Consider the following 19,869-nt stretch of genomic DNA (forward strand, 5'->3'; position numbering starts at 1 on the left):
AGTAACTTTCACTTAGATTAATTTTTTGATCTCTCAAATTTAGATTTCAATCTAAGCAAGAGATATGATTTAAACTTTCTTTTTATTGTTTATCATTAGAATAATTTCTATTCTAAAATTTCTAATTCTATTCTAAAATGGAACGAGAGCGACTTACAATGATGTAAAATGTGAAGGACCTACCTCACTTGATTGAGCACTTTTTTTGTTTTTTGTTTTTTTTTTTTTTAAAAGACTCTACAAATAAGAATAAGCAATTGGCCGGCCCAATCCAGGGCATCATATTATACATTAGATGTCAATCGTTTGAACTGTTACTGGGAATTTTTTTTTGTTTTTTTTCCTTTCTTTCTATATTTTTTTAAATGGTGTAGCGTGTATTTTTTATTCTCATTTGAAAATTAGCCCTAGTATTTTTTTCGGTAAATAAATATTATCCTAGTAGATTTCTTCTTTCTAAGTCTAGAGTTAAGAAAGTTTTAGGAAATAAAAGTCCAGAGTTATGAAAGGCTAGTGTCAGAGCCACAGGAAGTTTTTGCTCTTCCACAGGAAATCTGATAAAATTCCTCTTTTGCCCTTACTTTTCGAAACCTAAAAATTTATCACTTAATTGAATAACAATAAAAAAATAAAAAGCCATTTGAGTCACTGATCTCAGCTCTGACCTCCGAGTAAAAAACAAAAACCATTTCATATTATCATAAAGCATGAAGGTTGAACCGGTTGAACAGCATGAGCTTTCTCCTCATTATATCTAGAAGCAGTTTGGCGCGAGAGAAAGCAAGACTTCACATTATCCATTACCTCCTTCAGTGAAATAAAAACTGCTGCAACTGACAAGTTTTTTCTTGGCAGTGCAAATTAGGAAGATCAAGAATTAATAGTTACAAAAATTGGGTTTCATATAAGAAAGTGCCTCCACAATCAACCTTAATGCATTGTACCCCATAACTTTCTGCAAGTCTACGTGTATCAGAATACAAATATATTTGGATTAGTTTTAATAACTCTATTCCAATATTACTCTACTTTGTTTTACACTTACAAAGGGAAAAAGGGACCCCAAAAAAAAAAAAAAAAAAAAACTATGTTTTGATTATCCTAAACAAAATAATTAAATAAATAAATAAAAAATTATGTTTGGATCCCGTTTTTACAGAGCGGACAGAAAGAGAGATGAGGTCCAAATCTCTGTCCACAGCCCCTCAGAAAATATTCATAAAAAACACGAAAGAGCTTGAAAAGGCAAAACAGGAATTGTGCAGCAAATTACAGTGGAGGAGTTAAAATAATTCCGTGGCAAATAATGCCATCAACTGTCGGGTGTGAGAATATCCCTTACCCTTCGCCAGATATTACTATATATATATATATATATATATATATATATATATATATTTTTTTTTTCTATTCTTAATTGATTTCAGTGGTGGACTACTTAATCATAATCATTATTATAAGTTAAATAGCTCTAAATATCCTATTCAACAATGTTAGTCGTAGGCGAACAGAATAGCATAAATGGTTAAACATTTCCAACTATGTAATATAAAAAAAATAAATATATTGTTAGCCATAATCGCTTTAAATAATGTAGATGATATTTTTGTATTATAAATTTCAATTTAGGATATTTCTAATTATTTTGTTTTTTATTGCCATTTCAGAAAAACAATATGTCCATTAAAAAAACAATCTTAAATAGATTTGTTTAAACAATTTAACAAATTTATGTGTCATAAAAAAGAAAAAAAAACACAATGTCAAGCTGACTTCTAATTTTGAAGATTGTATCAGTTATTGTTAAGTTTCTTTAAAAGTAAAATTTCCTTAAGGTAACCCTTTAATTTTACAGGCTTTGTAAAACATTGTTAAATTTCATCAAAAGTAAATTTTTTTTAAAGAGTCATTTTAAAAAAAAGAAGGAAAATTTAATAAAATATATATAGTTAATTAATAATCATCATTTTATACATTATCATTGAACAATAATTTTAAAATTAACTATACATTTCTACCATTTAAAGTTACATAAATGATTTGATGCCATATGTCATGAACAAACTTGAACCATTGGATTCTTTTACTTACCTAAAATTAAACATAATCATCATTAATATTTTTAGTTCTTAGATTTAGAAAATAAATAATATAGTTGGTAGTTTATCCTATGTTTATGGCTTATTCTTCAATGTTATCAAAAGTAAATAAATTAATAAACACAAAATACAAAATGGTTTTAATACATATGGATAAATTTCAAAAATTATATTTCAAATCTTCTTATACTAAAGAGTCACTGAAATCAAAAGTCAAAATATTTTTATTATAACTGCAGTAGTAAGATTCTCCCCTACTTTCCATATATCTGGCAAAGATTGTCTCTCACATGTATTTGACAAATAAATAAATATAGATGGAGAGGCTCAAACATCGATTTAGACACTGCGTGAAGGATTTGAAGTCAAACTTATTTTTCAACCATAAAAGTATGAACTATGGCATATACTACAAGAATATATATAAATTAAAACACATCAAATATGACTTTATCAAACATTTTTTTAAAATCTATATATGGTTTAGCTAACTGGTTACAAGTTCTCATTCAATTTCAACTGGATAATTTTCTTTTCTTATAGTTTTAATCCTCTAATTTTTGTTGCATTACATCTTGACCATGACTTCATTATGTGAAGCCAAAAAACAGATACTATTAGGGATCATTAATCAAGAAGATAATTAGATAAAGAATTAAGAATGATAAAAAAAGTTTCGAAAAGAACTGATCAAAAACTGTATCTAATAAAACATGCTGATAAGAATTTTTGATATGATGAAAATGGAGCTTGAAGCAAGTGAAACAAAGCACACCCTAGCCTTATATATATATATATATTAGATGTAGATACAAGAAAGTATTATAACACATAAGCTTAACTACCACCATGACTTATTGAACATACTAATCACACATGGAAATGGTGGTTGTACAAATTTGTTATTGCTGACCACGATAATTTATATATCTACTTTGCTGCTCTTCTTTCCTGCAGAATCTTAAGCCCAATATACCTGCCCAAAATACACACAACTAAGTAAGAAAAATATTTAGGGAGTTGCTTATAAGTAATTTGCCAGATTGATATTAATTTCACCAATATTAGTTCTCTGACTAAAGAAATTAAACTAACCGGCCTATCATCATAAGAGTGGCCTGAGGATTGGTCCCTGGTGAGGCTTTGAATGTGGATCCATCAACCACACGAAGTGAATTTGTCCCCTTCACCCTGTAATCACCATCCAACACCTTTCCCAGCAAGCAACCACCATGGTAATGCCAATAGGTTGTCACCGTGCTTCGACAAAACGTCTCTATCGATGCATCATCTGACTGGTTCTTCGGCAAAGATGGTGCTAAAAACGTGAAACCTTCTGCACCCTCCAGTTTTTCAAACTTGAGTTCTTCAAAGGAGTCTGTCTTCAGCATATCACCAATCTTCCTCATTCCTCTAACACAACGAGCAAGGTCCACCGGTTCAGAAAAGTAGTTGAACCGGACAGCCGGACTAACTTTCACTTCTGCTGATGACAACAACCGGAGGGAACCCGTCAATTGAGGTCCCGAGATCTTATGAACAATGGCTGCCACGCTCAATTGTAAAGGAGAAGTGGAGTTTGGAAACAGGCTGAAAGGTTGAGGAAATGAAAATGGCGAAATGTAGGAAAATCCCTCTATAACATTGAAGTCACCTGCACCTCCTACAACTCCTACAACTTGTGGATTTGACCCGTCCAATGCATATGGGGCTACAATGTTGATGCCATTACGAGGATTGTCGGCGATAAAATTTCCCACATCAGGATTTGAGTAAACAACAGGAATATGCAGAGAAGAAAGATGAGGAACTGGACCAACTCCACTAAGAAGAAGAAGTTGAGGGCTCCCAATTGCCCCTGCACTCAATATCACCTCTCCCCTATCTTTTACAAATGCCCGATGAGTCCTCCCTTTCGAATTGTCAGGACCCGTCCAGAATTCCTTCCCCGGAACCCTAGACAGCCCTGATCCCAGGGAAACCCTACCGGACCCTCCAAAGGAAAATCCGACAGAGCCTCCCCTAAGGGATTTACTTACCACAAATTACCTGCACTGAAAACACACTTCTAAAAACATCCCATTATTCCGCCCACAAACTACAAACTGATTCCACAAATTCCAGCACTTCTCAAAGCAACAACAGTCCAGTGCATAAATAAAACAGAAGTATTCCAATAGTATACAGAGCTTTAAGAAGTGCTAAACAACAGAAATACAACAAGGCTGAAAAGAAATAATACACTGAAATGAAAGAGTACAAAGAAACTTCTCGAAACACAACAGCAGCGGAAAACTTGGTTCGCTCCGAAAGAACGTCTACCACCACTTGCACCTAAGGGAACGGAATTTAAGAGTGTGAGATGCTAATCATCTCCGTGAGTAACCCGAACTACTGAACCCCTTTTAATAATAATAATAAAATAATAACAATTAAGGAGTGGAACAAATACCAACAATTAATAATAAATAATAATAACCTTTGGAAAATAATGATTTCCCTCAAAACTCTCACCAATCGCTCCGTTTGAAATGTTCCCTTTTTAAAACCTTTTCGCAAAACCCAATGTGCATACCTCCCAAAAACCAAGGGATTAAATAATTTAACAACAACAATTAAATAAATACATACCCCAAATATATAATAACAATATAATAAATTATAATAAATAAATTTTGAACACCTTTGGGGTTTAAACCATTATTTGCAATTACACCGACAATTACACCTGACGCACCACACCATATACCGGTGATGCCCTCCGATACCCAGTATCCCGAGCACCGACTGGCGGGAGGTTAAAGAGAGAAACCTGCAGTGGTCACTTCGGCGTCCCGACAGTACCAACTGCTAAAAACCATCACCCGGCCAAGGAGGGGGGCGGCTGTGCGCAACAATAACCTTGCCTGCCCACGGTCCAATGGCAACTCACGGGTGAAGTAATAACCGCACGCTAAACCATATAATAACCGCGTGCTAAACCACGTGTCCATACACCATACACCAGAACACCAATACTGTATGAGTGCGTCTAAAAATAAACATAAACAACCAACCGTACCGTTTTTCCAAAAACCACCGTGGGAAGTATACCAAAATTTCACAAAACACCATCCCACATATTTTATCCAATCACCCGGTGCGAAACAGCGATAACAACAAACCACAATTTTCTCGAAATACAAAATGCAACCATAAAAATACCGCGGGCATAAATTATAAAATTTAACCAAATATTTTCACAAAATATTTAACTCAATTATGCCCGAGAAATCACATTTGAAACCACGTAAAACTAATACCGAAACATACCTTGCTCATGCATAACAAATAAATTAAATTAAACCGCATTAAAACCATAATTAAACCACACCACATGAGCGTAATTAAATACTAAATTAAATACCAATTAAATTTAATTAATTGCCCAAAATAATTTTTGAAGGTGGGTCACTCACCTGGAGAGCGCAAATCAACTAAGATCCTCCTCGGGATCCACTCCACTACTCGCGCGTGCACCTAAACAACCACAGTGCACAAACCAAAAATATTAATATTTTATTCGGGTAATTCCCAAATGGATACCCGGGGAGCGAACACCAAGCGACATCTAAGGGTTACGAGTTATATACCGAATCGAAGCTCGCGTGATGAGGATCACGGATTCGGTCTTACTTTCCGGTGATCGAACCCGACGGGGTCGGAATCTCGCCGGAAAGCTTTTCGAGTTTCGACTCCGCAATTCTCCCAAACCGTCGCGAATTGGCGGAAACGGAAGTCGGATTTGGGTTCAGGAGGTCGAACACTGCGGACTGGAGCTGGCCGGAATTTTCGGGTACTCGCCGGAACAGTAATTTTCGGCAGCCGCCACGTCACCGGCAACCGTCGCGGTGGCCGGCGGTGGAGGGGAAAAATCGCCGCCAAACTTCGGACGTCCGATCTGGGCGCGTCCGGCGGCCGTTCGCCGTGAAATTTGGAGGTTTTGCCGGAAATGAGGTGGGCAAGCTTTCTGTCCGGCGCGTGTACAGTAACTCGGCCGGAACAGTGGCAAAATCCGGTGGCCGGTGGTGGCTCTCTCTCTCTCTTTCTCTCTCCTCTCTCTCTTTCTCTCTCTTCTCTCTCTTTCTCTCTCTTCCCCGAGTGTTTTAACAAATAAAACCCCTGCGTGACACTGTTCATGCCACGTGGACCAATCAGAAACTGACACGTGGCGTTTCACTGTTCACCGACCAAAAAAAAAACATTAAAATAATACGGTATCCGGTAAACTTCAAACGTCCATAACTTTTTAACCGGATGTCCGTTTTGAGCGTGCCGCTAGTCTGTGAACTCGTATCGACGAGCACTTCACAACCATGCATGAGTCAAAGCTCAATTCCCCATAAACAAAAAGTCAACTCCGGCACCCCTTGGACAGTTTGGACCGCAACTTGTTTCGTCCATAACTTCCAAACCGTAGCTCCGTTTTCGACGTGCTACCAGTCTACGAACTCGTGGCATCGTGCACTTCGCCACGGTACCCTAGTCATCTCGAAATTCCCACCGAGTCAAAAAGTCAACTTGTGACCCCTTCGGTCAACGGTCAACCTCGGTCAACGTGCACGGATTCCGGTGCGATTTGGGACGGGGTGTTACAGAATCCTTATATATGACTCCAGTTGCCGACAAACCTGTGTTTATTGAGTTTGTTAATATTAAAACAGATGAAAACAGAGAGAGACACAGAGTTCATCAAATAATAATGTTGTAGTAGTACTCACGTGATGCATTATTGGAAGAGCGGAAGGTGATTTTTTCCACATATGCCTCAACTGCAACTCGCAGATTGTGCAAGACTCCTTTGTTGAGAAGCTGCACAGCTCCATGTCTCCTTCCCTGATCATCGAAGGTTGAACCGGAAGTTTTGGTTCCAGCCAAATGTTGCAGAGTGAATCCATTGTCAGGACCAACACCTGCTTGAAGCAAACCTTTTCTTAGAATAGATTGAAAAGTAGACAAATTGTAGCTGAACACAATAGTGTCTTCCACCCACTGATATGCCTTCTCGACCATATCCTTGTCCCAGTCAACCCCTGCTTCATTATAGAATTGGTCATCGGCTCTGGAGAAGAATCCCCCGTTGATCATGCTGGTACCACCCAGGATTCTGCCTCTTACAACTTTAACTCCCTCTTCGGAAACGAACCTCTGAGCAGGTGTCTTTCCGTTGTCTTCCTGTAAGAGATTATTTAACATGCTGTTCGAGGCCAACACCTGTGGATATGCAGCAGGGGTACTGCCCCTTTCAAGGACAAGAACAGAATATTTTTCTGATAAAGTTGCAGCCAACGGACACCCCGCTGTGCCTCCTCCCACTATTATGTAGTCATATACGTCTTCTAACGGTAGATCAGTTGCATTGTGTACAGATTTCATGTAACTAAAATCTGTAAAACGTGAAGAGAAGTGTGAAAATTTGAATAAAGTTTGCATCTAATTAGATAGAAAATCTAGAAATGCTGTTCTGTTTCATATACATAGTAGTGGACTGTTCTTAAAAAGCCAAAAAAGTATGTAGTATATGGTTGGAGACTATAAAAGTATAGTTTGGTTATGTTGCTTTAATTATTTCATTTGCATTTTCCACTTAAAGGGACACAAAAGAAATACATACATTATTCGAAGACGAAATTAATCATTGTGACAGGTACACAACTTGTAAATGATCGTTTTTATCTAACAAAACCAAATGCATAAAAAACATTAATATTCAGTGTTTATAACTGATTAAAAAAAAACAAACAAACATGTTTTTAGTAATTTTTTTAAATAAAAATATGCAAACAGAAATACACCATAAAAAATACAAGTTTTTATTTTTGTTCTTTTTTTCTTTATACTAATTTTTAGTTCCATGTCAATATAATTCCTTTTAGATCAAAGGAAATATTTTTAGTGGTCATGGTGCCAAAAGTTTAAGACACCATTATATCTTAATAATCTATTTTGTCAAAGAAAATTACAAACCAACATTAAATGATTTACAAATAGAATTGATTCAGTGTATTAAAAACAAAAAGAACTAAGTGGGTTATGTACCAAGATCAGATGAAGTAGCCAATGCAAGAACCTCCAATTGAGGATGCAAAATATATGATAGCAGAAACAGTAGCAAAGCTGCTGCCATTCTCGATATCTCGATCTCTATGATATTTCTTTTTTTTTATTTTTTTGATGAGTTTTCTCTGTGATATCTTCAAACCGAAGGGAAGGCTCTTATGATAATTTATAGAAACGAAGGTGCTTTTCAAAAATTTTCTTTTTTTTTGGTAGTCCTCCATAAATTAATAATTTAATATGATCAACGAATTTTCACATTATTTACCCAAAAAAATCACATTAAATAAGTTCATCCCATAATACAGTCATTGATGATGAAATTTCACTAACTGCCTGATACAAAGTTCCAAAGGGGGGGAGGAATTTTTTTCTTTTTTCTCCTTCGTACCTTACACTTAGATTAATTTTTTGACCACTTCAATTTAGATTCCAATCTAAGAAAAAGATGTGATTTAATTTTTTTTTATCATTATAACATATAACATATACTAATTTAAAAAATATATATATATATATATATATATATATTTCAAATTTAAGATGCTATGAATGTGAAAGGTACATGAACTATAAGCTAATCTCCTCCACCTCACATGACTTTTACAAACTAGATTACGCAAAGGCCGGGTCAATCTAGGCATCATATTATATATTAGATGTCAATCGTTTACACTGTTATTGAGTTTTTTTTTTTTCCTGATATTGTTTTAAATGGTGAAGTGTGTATTTTTTTAATTCCCATTTGAAAAGTAGCCCTAGTAGATATCTTGTTTTAAGCCTGGAGTTATGAAATCCTTGTTTTATCATCTTTCTTTACAATTAAAAATCCGTCAACTGTTGTTTGAGAATATCCTTATCCTTCACCAAATATTTTTATATATATGTATTTTTTTTTGTCCTAATTAAGTAGTCCACTACATATATATTATAAGTTAAATTGATTTAAAAATACTATTCTCATAATTATTATAAATAACGTAGATGACATTTCTGTATAATAAATTTCCACTTAATTATTTATTTTTGTTTTTGCGACTTTCTAGAAGGATCATTAATTATACTGTAAGTGCAATGCCAGCAGTAATGCCTTAACTTCTTAGACGCGCAGGTCAAATCTCTCCATCAACAGTTGCTAAATTCTACACCTGAATTTATGATTATGACATACCATATATATGTATTTTGAAATTTTAGAGCTAATTCAATAAATATTATCAAAATTTTGTTATTAGTGTTTTTTTTTTCTTTTTTTTTTTTGGCGCCGCCGGAGGGGGTGGGTGGGGTGTGTTCGGGTTTTGGTTTGGGGGGTGTGGGGGAAGGTGAACTAAAGTAAATTTAGAAAAATTCTACATGACACAATGATAACATAATAGAAATTTACACGATATTATCAATTTTTGTGTTCCTTAACGGTATGGGTTCATAACACATTAGTTAACGGGATTAATATGTTATAAACGGCACTTTTTAAATATATATTATATTTATCAAATATTTATTATTTGATAATACTACTCTAGCCTATTATGTTATATTTTAATTCATCTATTTAATATTTAATTTTGCAAATATAATTATTTTTTGTTACTAATCATTGATTAAGTATGATTTTGTATTTTGATTATTTCTATTTAAATTATTTTGTTATAATATTTTATATTTTTAAATAAATTTTGTAATTAGTCGTGTTATGGTTTATAAGAAAATTTAATAAATGAGTTTGCATTTAAATATTTTAAAACAAAGACTGAACAGATTGTATTTAAATGAAAAATTGTAAATATGAATAATAAGATCAACATTATACATTGTCAAATCTAGGAAGTTTCTTATCAGTATTATAATATATTTTTTTACTATTAAACAAGTTTTTACATATAAATTATTCAAAAAAGAAAAAAAAAAAAAAGATTAGCAATGTTGCCAAATAAACTTAAAGGTAAAGTAGCAATTTTTGCCAAATTAACAATTTTGCCTACTTTGCCGCCCTGTTAAGTCAAAGGAAGAGAATCGTCCTCTCCTTCCCAAAACTTAAAATTTATAATTCTTTCTGAATTGCCAAAAAGTATAATATATATATATATATATATATATAATACACATTTGTATTTCTTTTGTCTCAAATGAAAATTTTAGATTATCATAAAATATGTATATATTTTTCAAATTTGTCTGCTAAGCATTGTTGATTTCAGAGCTCGAAGAATCATAATACTTTGAACAAGCAATTTTTTTTTTTTTTAACCATATCGATTTATATTTAGAATGGATCCATATTTATTTATTATGAAGAACATACAGTATCCATAGCTTTGTCAGACAAAGGGACAGCTCATTAAACATACAAATGTCTTATCAAAGTGATTATTGTTAGATTTATCCTTTAGAAACAAAGTAATCCGTTGGTCAGGACTGTGACTAGTAATAATAGTTGTAGATCTTCAAATTAGCTTGTAAGTAGTAGAACCCATTTAAGTGATTGTTTGGCTAAAAGAAAATCTAACATGATAATGAAATTTTAGGTTGTTAGTGTCTGCAGCCTATAACCATATTGCTTTCAAACCTTTATATATATAAGTTTTATAAATTATTTTCTAAAAATTCAGGATTTTAATGAGAGAAAAACAAAAATAATGAGAGTTTTTCTATTACGCATCATTTTTGTATTGCTTATTGCCAATAGTATTGTTTATTGTTGATATCCAATTTAATATAAAGAACCTGATGGATCCATTGAATCTAAAATACATATTTTAGTTAAATAACTTTATTTTTATACAAAGGATAATTCAAAGATATTATTGGGATTTTTGGTTGGAGATTAATTAGCCGGCACAAACTATACAATGTGGATTTAATTTAGATGATTTAATAAAAAGTTAATCCACTTGAGGGTTCTTAACATAATAATAATAAAATAATTTATATTAAATTAATAAGTAATATTTTAATCTATAATCTTAGATAAATCAAAATTTCCTAAGCAGCATTGCCATTTATATTTCTTTCTAGCTCACCTTTTTTGACTTAAACAGAAGAGCTCATTTGTCTATTTCAAAACTCCTTAGCCAACTCAAAGAACCATTTATTTTGCTCACTCATTCACCATGTGTACATACATATATATGTATGTATGTATGTATTTTGACCTTTCGTTTTATATATTTTATATATGGAATATATATATATATATATATATATATATATATATATATATATTTATATTTAGAATTTGAATTATGTAAATATATATATAGAAGATCCTTCTATGATCAGGAACGTCCATATGCGGATCAAGAGAAAAGACGGCTTTTCTCTTACATAGACAGGAAAAAGACAAAAGCTTTTCTAAGAACCGTCTTTTTTTTTTTTTTTTATCTGCATACAGATGGTTTTGACCATAAAATTATCCTGTATATGTATGTATATATATATATATATCCATATAAGTGAATGGGAAAATGAGATAATCCTTGTAGAAGAAAAAATATGCTTTTCCTTTGCACAAAAAAAGTATGTACGTAGAAAGAAGTTGTCTTTTGCAAGAAAACTATCACATCGTCTTTAACCAATAGCTCCTCCCTCTCTCTCTCTCTCTCTCTCTCTCTCTCTCTCTCTCACTCTCACACACACACATTTTCCCAAGAAGTCCTTTTCCATCTGTCACCAAAAGGAAATGTAAAAGAAAGGATTTGCTGGTCCTTCTATAAAATCAAAAGAGTTCAGGATATCTCCAGAGATGATCTTACATAATTTGGGACTAGATTCAAATCCTTAGCTTATTAACTCTAGATGCCATTTAAGGAACAAATGCACTTTTTCAAACTGTTTACTTTTTTTGTATTAAGTGTATCAAGCAACATGATGAATAAAAAGTGAGATTAAAAAAGAGTTTGAAATCCTATATAAAGGGGACTCCTCCTTCATTTGAGGACTTTTGAAATCTTCTACTTAATCTTCTTCTCCTTATTCCTCTCCCTTATTCTAGCCATATTTATTGGATAACCTTCGCATCTCAGCCACCTTAGAGAGGAAAAGCATAAAAAGTAGAGAGATAAGCTTATTGAGTCAAGTGTGAGTTAAAATTTGTACTCCTGAATTTTAACCTTGTGGCGGTAAAGCCACTTTTGTTGATTGAAGTAGAAAGGTAGCAAGATAGAGGACAAATTCAATTTGAACTCTACTAACTTAGGAGAATTTAATTTCAATTTGAATTCCACCGAAAGAGAATTCAAATTCAAGTTGAACTCTACCTAAGAAGAATTCAATTTCAATTTAAACTTTACTACCCATATGCATCTATAAATATGCACATCTTCTCATTTGAAAATCATCCCATTTTGAAGAAGGGCTCAATTCATTCTCATGTAGAAGCCAAATCTATTATTGGTGTGAGAAACAGAGAGAAAGAAGGAGAATATTAAAGAGAGAGAGTTAGAAATGGTCTTTCCTAAATATTTGTGTCTTTCCTTTGTATTACATTTCTTGGCATGAGAAGCAAAGAGAGAGTAGGAGAATATTAGAGAGATAATGAAGAAAAGGTTTCTCCTAAATATTCGTGTCTTTCCTTTGTGAGAAATAGAAAGGGAGAAAATAAGAGTATTAGAGAGAGAAAAAAAGTCTTTCCTAAATATGTGTTTCTTTCCTTTGTAAAGAGAGTGTGTTTTCTCCTATTATAAGATATAGGGTATTGTCAATTATGCTCTTCTTATTTTAAAGAGAAATTATTACTTATATTCTTTTGCTATAATGAAATCTTTCTACAATTGCCAATTATTTGTGTGTATTTTTATTTGAGTATTTTACATGCAAATTTCTCATTTTTATAATTTCGACTTTAGCTGTAATTGTGTGCCATACAACACAATTTCCTAACAGTGGTATCAGAGCCTGGTTCGTAGGTATCTGCAACAATGGCGGTGAAGTACGAAAAAAAATAAAATTCAATGGGAATAATTTCTCATTATGGTAAATGAGAATGAAAGCAGTTTTAAGAAAAGATAACTGCTTGGTGGCAATTGAAGAAAGGCCCACGGAGATCGTCGATGACAACAAGTGGAATGAGATGGATGGCAATGCTATTGCTAATCTGCACCTAGCACTAGCCGATGAAGTTTTGTTAAACGTGGCAGAAAAAAAGAAGGCAAAAGAAATATGGGACACTCTTAAAGAAAAATCTATTGTCTTTGGAACAATTAGATAATAATGGTTGCAAAACCCATATTCAAGATGGGATCATGAATATAATTAAAGGCGTGCTTGTGGTGATGAAAGCGGAAAAGATAGCTGTAAATCTGTACATGTTTAAAGGAGAAACATAACAAGAAGGAGAAGCATCTATAGCGTCGGCAAGCTCTGCAAAAGAAGCAACGATAATGTGGCACCGTAACCTTGGCCATACGTTGGAATGAGGTCTGAAGATTCTTACTGAACAAAAGCTTCTTTCAAGGCTCAAAAATTTTTCATTACCATTTTGTGAGCATTGTGTTATTAGTAAGCAGCACAGATTAAAATTTAGCAGTTCTAATGCTAGAAGCAAAGCTATCTTAGAGTTGATCTACTCTTTTTTTGGCAAGCACCAGTTCTGTCCCTAGGAGGTGCAAGATATTTTGTATCTTTTATTGATTACTCCAGGAGATGTTGGGTGTATCCAATCAAAAGGAAAGCAGATGTATTTTCAGTTTTCAAAATATTCAAAGCGAGGTTGAAACTTGTATCTGAAAAGAAGATCAAGTGTTTGAGAATGGAAAATGGAGGAGAATATACTGGTGAAGAATTTGATAGCCTTTGTGTAACAGTCCAGACCACCCGCATGCGATATTGTCCGCTTTGGCAAGGGCCCGCACGGTTTTGCTCTTCCTGACCTCAATACAACGGTGGGTCACAGGAAAAGGCCTCGCAAGGGAAAGGTATCCACACCCACTTATATGGTATGCTTCGTTCCCCTTTCCAACCGATGTGGGATGTTACACTCTGTCAATAAGAAGGTATCAAGAGGCAGTTGTGGTGTACACTCCACAGTAAAATGGAGTAATAGAGCAGATGAATAGAATCTTGTTGGAACAGACAAGAGTGATGTTGAGAACGGCAGGGATGGCCAAGTCATTTTGGATAGAAGCAGTTAAAACCGCCTGCTATGTGATCAATCAGTCACCATCGATCACAATTGTTCTGAAAACACAGATGGAGATGTGGATTGATAAGCCCGCTGATTATTCTCGCTTACATATCTTTGGAAGTCTTGTTTTTGTTAATAAGTGTTTTATAAAATAAGTAATAAAATGTTTCACTATGTACAATGAAAAGTACTTCTAAATTTATTTTTAATATTTTAATTAATGTATTTAATATCTATATTTTTAAATCTTGACAACATGTATTTGAAGAAGTACCATCTTTTAAAAGCAACTTTAGTGCCTTTTTTTTTTTTCTTTTTGTTTTTTTTGTTTTTGTTGTTCAAAAAAATACTTTTTAGTTTTTTGTCAAACATAATCACAAATATATATTGTTTTTGGTTCTTGAAAGCACTTATTAAAGCTTCAAAAACATATCCAATTATGCTCTAAAGTAATATTTTCATTGATCTTGAAAAGAAAAAAAACTGAATTATTTACATGGGACTAAAAATTAATATAAAAGAAAAAGGAAGAGAAGAAATTCCTAGTTTTCTATGTTATATTTTCAGTTTACATATTCTTAACCGTACACCGTAACATCCAAAATAAGTTGTTTTTTTTTTTAATTTTTTTTTAAATTTTCATTATTTAACTTGTTATAATCTACTGTACAAAAAAAGAAAAAAAAAAGAAAAAAAAGAAAAAAAGGAACCAGGTTATAAACTCTCAAAATGACCTTAGCCGAAGCAATTAAATGAGTTAGTTTTATTACATACGATGAACATTCTCATGTCATGTCTGCATCAATGCTTAATTTGGTATTTTCCATATAATGTCTCTGTTTTATTTATTTATTTATTAGTCTTTCCCTGATCTCTTTAACCCTTGGTAGAAGGAAAGTGGAAAATGCAAATCAAATAAACAACATAACTAGATTATATACGACCCAAATCCTAAACTGCTACATATACTTCTTGACTTTTAAGAGCAATCCAATACTTATGTGAAACAGCTTTTACTGGATGTTACTTTAAACCAAATATTAACTTTCTTCAAATTTTGACCTCTTCTCTTAATGTTTTGCAGATTTTAGTCGCATGACATCCGTACATAATGCTACTGATTCACCATTAGAAGACATATACGACTATATACAAGTAGGAGGAGGCACAGCAGGGTGCCCATTGGCCTATCAGAAAAATATCTGTTTCTTGTTCTTGAAAGAGGCAGTGCCCCTGCTCATATTATTTGAAAGAGACGTGGAAAAAAATCATCTTCTCTTCCAATGCACCACGTGACTAGTGTAATATTATTTGATGAAATCTATGTCTCTGTGTTTTCCTCTGTTCTGCCATTAACAAACTCAAACGCAGGTTTTTCTGCAACTGGAGTCATATATATTGATACGAAAGGCAGGACTCATCGGGCATTTATAAGACATGTGAGGTGGTACTGAGTGCGGGGCCAATTGGGAGCCTCCAACTTCTTCTTCTCCGCGGAGTTGGACCAGTTCATCATCTTTCTTCACTGCATATACCGATTGTTTACTCAAATCCTGACGTGGGAAATTTTATGGCCGACAATCCTCGTAATAACATCAACATTGTAGGTCCATTTGCATTGGACTCATCAACTGCACAGGTGGTAGGAAGTACCAGTGACTTCAATATTGCAGAGGCTATGTCCCTCAATTTGCCATTTTCTTTTCCTCAAGCTTTTGGCCTGTTTCCAAACTCCAAACTCCACTTCTCCTTTACAATTCAGTTTGGAAAACATTGTTCAGAAGTTCTCCGGATCTAAGTCCACCGCTTCCCTCCAGTTGCTGTCATCCGCCAAAGTGAAGCTTTACGGTTCAACTTCTTTTCTGAAGCAGTGGACCTTGCTCGTTGTGTTAAAGGAACGAGGGAGGTTGGTGATTTGCTGAAGAAAAAGTTCCTGGAACAACTAAAGTTTCAAGTTCCTGGAACGACTAAAGTTTCAGGATTTGGAGGGTACAGAAGATTTCAAGTTTTTATGACCACCTTTGCCGAAGAATCAGTCTGATGATGCATCAATGGTGACGTTTTGTCGAAGCACGATGCCGAACTTCTGGCATTTCCATGGTGGATGCTTGGTGTGAAAAGTGGTAGATGGTGATTATCTGGTGAAGGGTACAAATTCACTTCGTGTGGTAGATGGATCCACAGTCAATGCCTCACCGGGGACCAATCCGCAGGCCACTGTTATGATGATAGGCCGGTTAGTTTTCATTTTAGATTAGAAACTAATATTAATTTTACAAATTAATTAATTATAACCAATTGCCTTAATGTTTTTTTTTACTTGGATGTGTGTATTTTGAGCAGGTACGTTGGGCTTAAGATTCTGCAGGAAAGAAAAGCAGCAAAGTATGTGGATACGACATTGTGATCAATATCATGTTTTCAATGAATTCGAAATAGTAAAATAAATCGAGGAATAATAAATTTGTTAAACGACCGTTTCCATGTGTGATGAGTTTGTTTTGTAATTCTTTGTTGTGTCTACATTTAATTAATCTATAAGACTAGGTTGTGATATGCTTCACTTGCTGCAAGCTCAGTCTTCGTTATATCAGAAATTTTATATCAGCATGATTTGTTCTCAGAATTACACTTGTTTTTTTGGTCAACAGAATTTAACTATTTGGTCACCTATTTTTGAAGTTTTAACTATTTTTTTCTTATTTATTTATCTAATTATCTCCTTAATAAATGATTTCTATTAGTATATTTTTTGGTCAATGACTTATGTTTGTTCTTTTATCTTAAATCTTAAACGAGTTAAGTGCATCTTAGGTCCAAATAGACCTTAATGATTATGTTTAATTTTTTTAATTAAAGATATTACATATTAATAGTGAAATTTTATGAAAGATATATAACGATCCTTAATTAATGGGTCGGGTCTTAGGATCGCCTAAACGGACTTTAGATTTGGGAACATTTGAAAAGGTCCAAAAACTGAGAACCCTCAAAAAGGGCTTGGAATCTAGATTGCACGAACAAATCCTAGAACCAAGACTGCTGGAATGGATTCATGACCTGGAAACGCCTGAAAAAGTCCATAAGTCAAGCTCACCAGATTCAAGATAAGTTGGTTTTAAGATACAAATGTAAAAGACAAACACAAAATTGAATGAGGACTAGTAACCACATTTTTTTTTTTTGGTCATTAACATATAATAGATTTTAAAAATAATATTTGAAATAGTCATCTTTTTGTATATTTATTTATTTTATTGAAGTAAAACCTGACTTTATTGATCCCCCCCCCCCCAAAAAAAAAAAAAAAACTCACTTTATTGTATTTTAATATATATATATATATATAAATATATATATATTCCTGCAGTATATGCTCCATTTTTTTGGTCATTAACTTGTAACCAGTTAGTTATTCCATATATAGATTTAAAACATAATGTCAAAGAAATAGTCGTCTTTTTATTTATTTATTGAAATAAAACCTGAATTTATTGTGTTTTAATTTGTATATGTTTTTGGAGTATATGCTCCATGGTCCATACTATTATGGTTGAAAACATATTTGACCTTTTTTTGTTTTGGTTGGAAATAAATTTAACCTTTTTATATTAAAATAAATCCTATAATTTTATAGTTATTTATTTGTCAAATATATATATTTACACACACACACACATATAGAAGTGATATTCAAGTGACTATCTTTCAATTTATTCTAGGAGATATGATAGTGTGGACAACAAAAAGAAACTTATATTGTCTAATTTATTTGGTTTTACATGTTAATCTTTACAATATATATAAATATATATATATATATATACACATATATACATATATATTTAGAGAGAGTTAGACTTACATTAGGACTACCTAATAATTTTAACATAAGATTTTCCTTTGATTACATCAAAGATTATGATTTAAAATGTAAAAGTAATCAAATATAAGTTTAGTGACATACTAAAATAATATTTTGGAAGAGTAAACCTTGTTGGGATCCAGTAATTAATAAATATAATTTTAAATTTCAACCTTTAATATGATTCAAAAGTTGAAAAAATAAGTTTTGACGTTAGTTCTAATATTAAAACTTGATTTGACTCTGATTATATATATATTTTTATATTATATTATATATGTTAATATCTAAGATAAAATATATTTGGGATCATATGGGTGATATTTTTAGTATACACATCAGTATATTTATTAAATTAAGTTTGGAGATAGTTTTCAAGAAAATATTTCTATATATATATACAATGCAACCATGCTCGTATTAGATCGACTTGATGGTTTTACCATAAATATTTTATTTTTCAGTCCGTAGATCGCTTCAATGACTAATATTAAAAAAAATTTATTTATAGTTATTTGAGTCTTTCCAAAGTTTACTTTGCTCAAATGAGATTTTCATTGGTATATCACTAAATCCATATTTGATCAATGATTAAAATTTAAATTTTAGCTTTCAATGTGATTTAAAATCTAACAATAAAAAAACCTAATACTAAAACCATTAGGTCTATCTAATGTGAACCTAACTCTATCACATATATTTTTGAAATTTAGATATGTATAAAAATTATTTTATTGTTTGTATTTATTTAAAACAAATATGTACATTAATCCATAGCATTAAAGAAATAAATCATAAATATAGAACAAACTGTCAACCGCATTACTTATTTTCTAGAACTATTCAAAATATTAATATACCAATATTAATTTTTTAAGTAACTACTTGTTTGGTAATCGAAATATTATAAGTCATCAACTGATAAGAAACTTTTGATAATGAACTACAGTACTAGCTCTCCAAATTAAATATATACATATATATATATATATATTGTATGTCATAATTAGTTTAGGTGTAATTGTCACTAACAACACAAAGCATGCTTTTTTTTTTTTTTTGGTTGGTTAATAACGACACAAAACATGTTGTTAACATAATCAGTCACATAACTAAATTGAATTAAAATCGACAAGGGATTTAAAAGTGCTCGATTTGTACAGTAGAAGTAGGTATGCAATGTATGCAATACCTTAGAATTGACTATCTGGCTTGACTTTTGTGGATGTTCATTGTCAAAGTCAAACAATACAATTAGCAATGTACTATTTTTTGAAGTAAAACATTAATTTTGTATTAACAAATAAGACCAGAGACAGCAGTTAGTATATTACCCCAAAGAAAAAAAAAATAAAAAAAATACAGTGGTAAGTAAAAGAGTAATGAGCCGGGCCCCTCTTCTAACAGCAAAGAATAATTAAGATTCTCAAGAATGGCCATATTGAGCCGGTGCTTGACCAACTCTATTAGTACTTCTAAATTCTAATAATGTAGAGTTGGATGGAGACCTTCTACCATAATTTTTCTGTTCATCTAAACTTGAAAAGCAATTATTCCCCCCCCCCCCCCCCCTAGTTTTTTTTTTTTTTTAATGTTTTTAAATTAAGAGAGGATCATATAAATAGTAGATAAGAATAAGAACTGAAAATCTGAATCCTGTATTGTTTCATACTAATCAATGTTAGAAG

The 19,869-nt window shown here is 32.5% G+C and overlaps 1 protein-coding gene and 1 long non-coding RNA gene across 3 annotated transcripts; one reads left to right on the forward strand and one right to left on the reverse strand.

The window, feature by feature from the left end:
- Positions 1-2,849: 2,849 nt before the first annotated feature.
- LOC125423758 ((R)-mandelonitrile lyase 1-like) lies at positions 2,850-8,330 on the reverse strand. Its single transcript, XM_060820113.1, has 5 exons — positions 8,178-8,330; positions 6,860-7,525; positions 6,693-6,769; positions 3,195-4,087; positions 2,850-3,075 (listed from the first exon to the last, which is right to left on the reverse strand). Exons 1-5 carry the CDS (start codon positions 8,263-8,265, stop codon positions 3,030-3,032), a joined length of 1,770 nt encoding a protein of 589 aa, XP_060676096.1. The 5' UTR covers positions 8,266-8,330; the 3' UTR covers positions 2,850-3,029.
- Positions 8,331-11,624: 3,294 nt separating this feature from the next.
- Positions 11,625-16,889, forward strand: LOC132800342 (uncharacterized). Of its 2 annotated transcripts, XR_009635377.1 has the most exons (3): positions 12,514-15,617; positions 15,688-16,552; positions 16,660-16,889. It is a non-coding gene; the product is annotated as an uncharacterized LOC132800342 (long non-coding RNA). The 2 variants fall into 2 exon arrangements; XR_009635376.1 differs by having other exon boundaries at positions 11,625-16,552.
- Positions 16,890-19,869: the final 2,980 nt, after the last annotated feature.

The sequence above is a fragment of the Ziziphus jujuba genome, chromosome 1 (genome assembly GCF_031755915.1).
Source record: "Ziziphus jujuba cultivar Dongzao chromosome 1, ASM3175591v1".
Lineage (NCBI taxonomy): Eukaryota > Viridiplantae > Streptophyta > Magnoliopsida > Rosales > Rhamnaceae > Ziziphus > Ziziphus jujuba.

What these genes read in the sequence shown, in the direction of transcription:
- LOC125423758 (XM_060820113.1), bottom strand. Translation starts at nt 8,265, where the DNA reads ATGGCAGCAGCTTTGCTACTGTTTCTGCTATCATATATTTTGCATCCT. An exon ending in ACCGGAATCCGTGCACGTTG is followed by an intron (nt 4,088 to 6,692) that starts ACCGAGGTTGAC and finishes TTTGGAGGGTCC; the next exon opens with GGTAGGGTTTCCCTGGGATC. An exon ending in ACTCTTATGATGATAGGCCG is followed by an intron (nt 3,076 to 3,194) that starts GTTAGTTTAATT and finishes TATTTTGGGCAG; the next exon opens with GTATATTGGGCTTAAGATTC.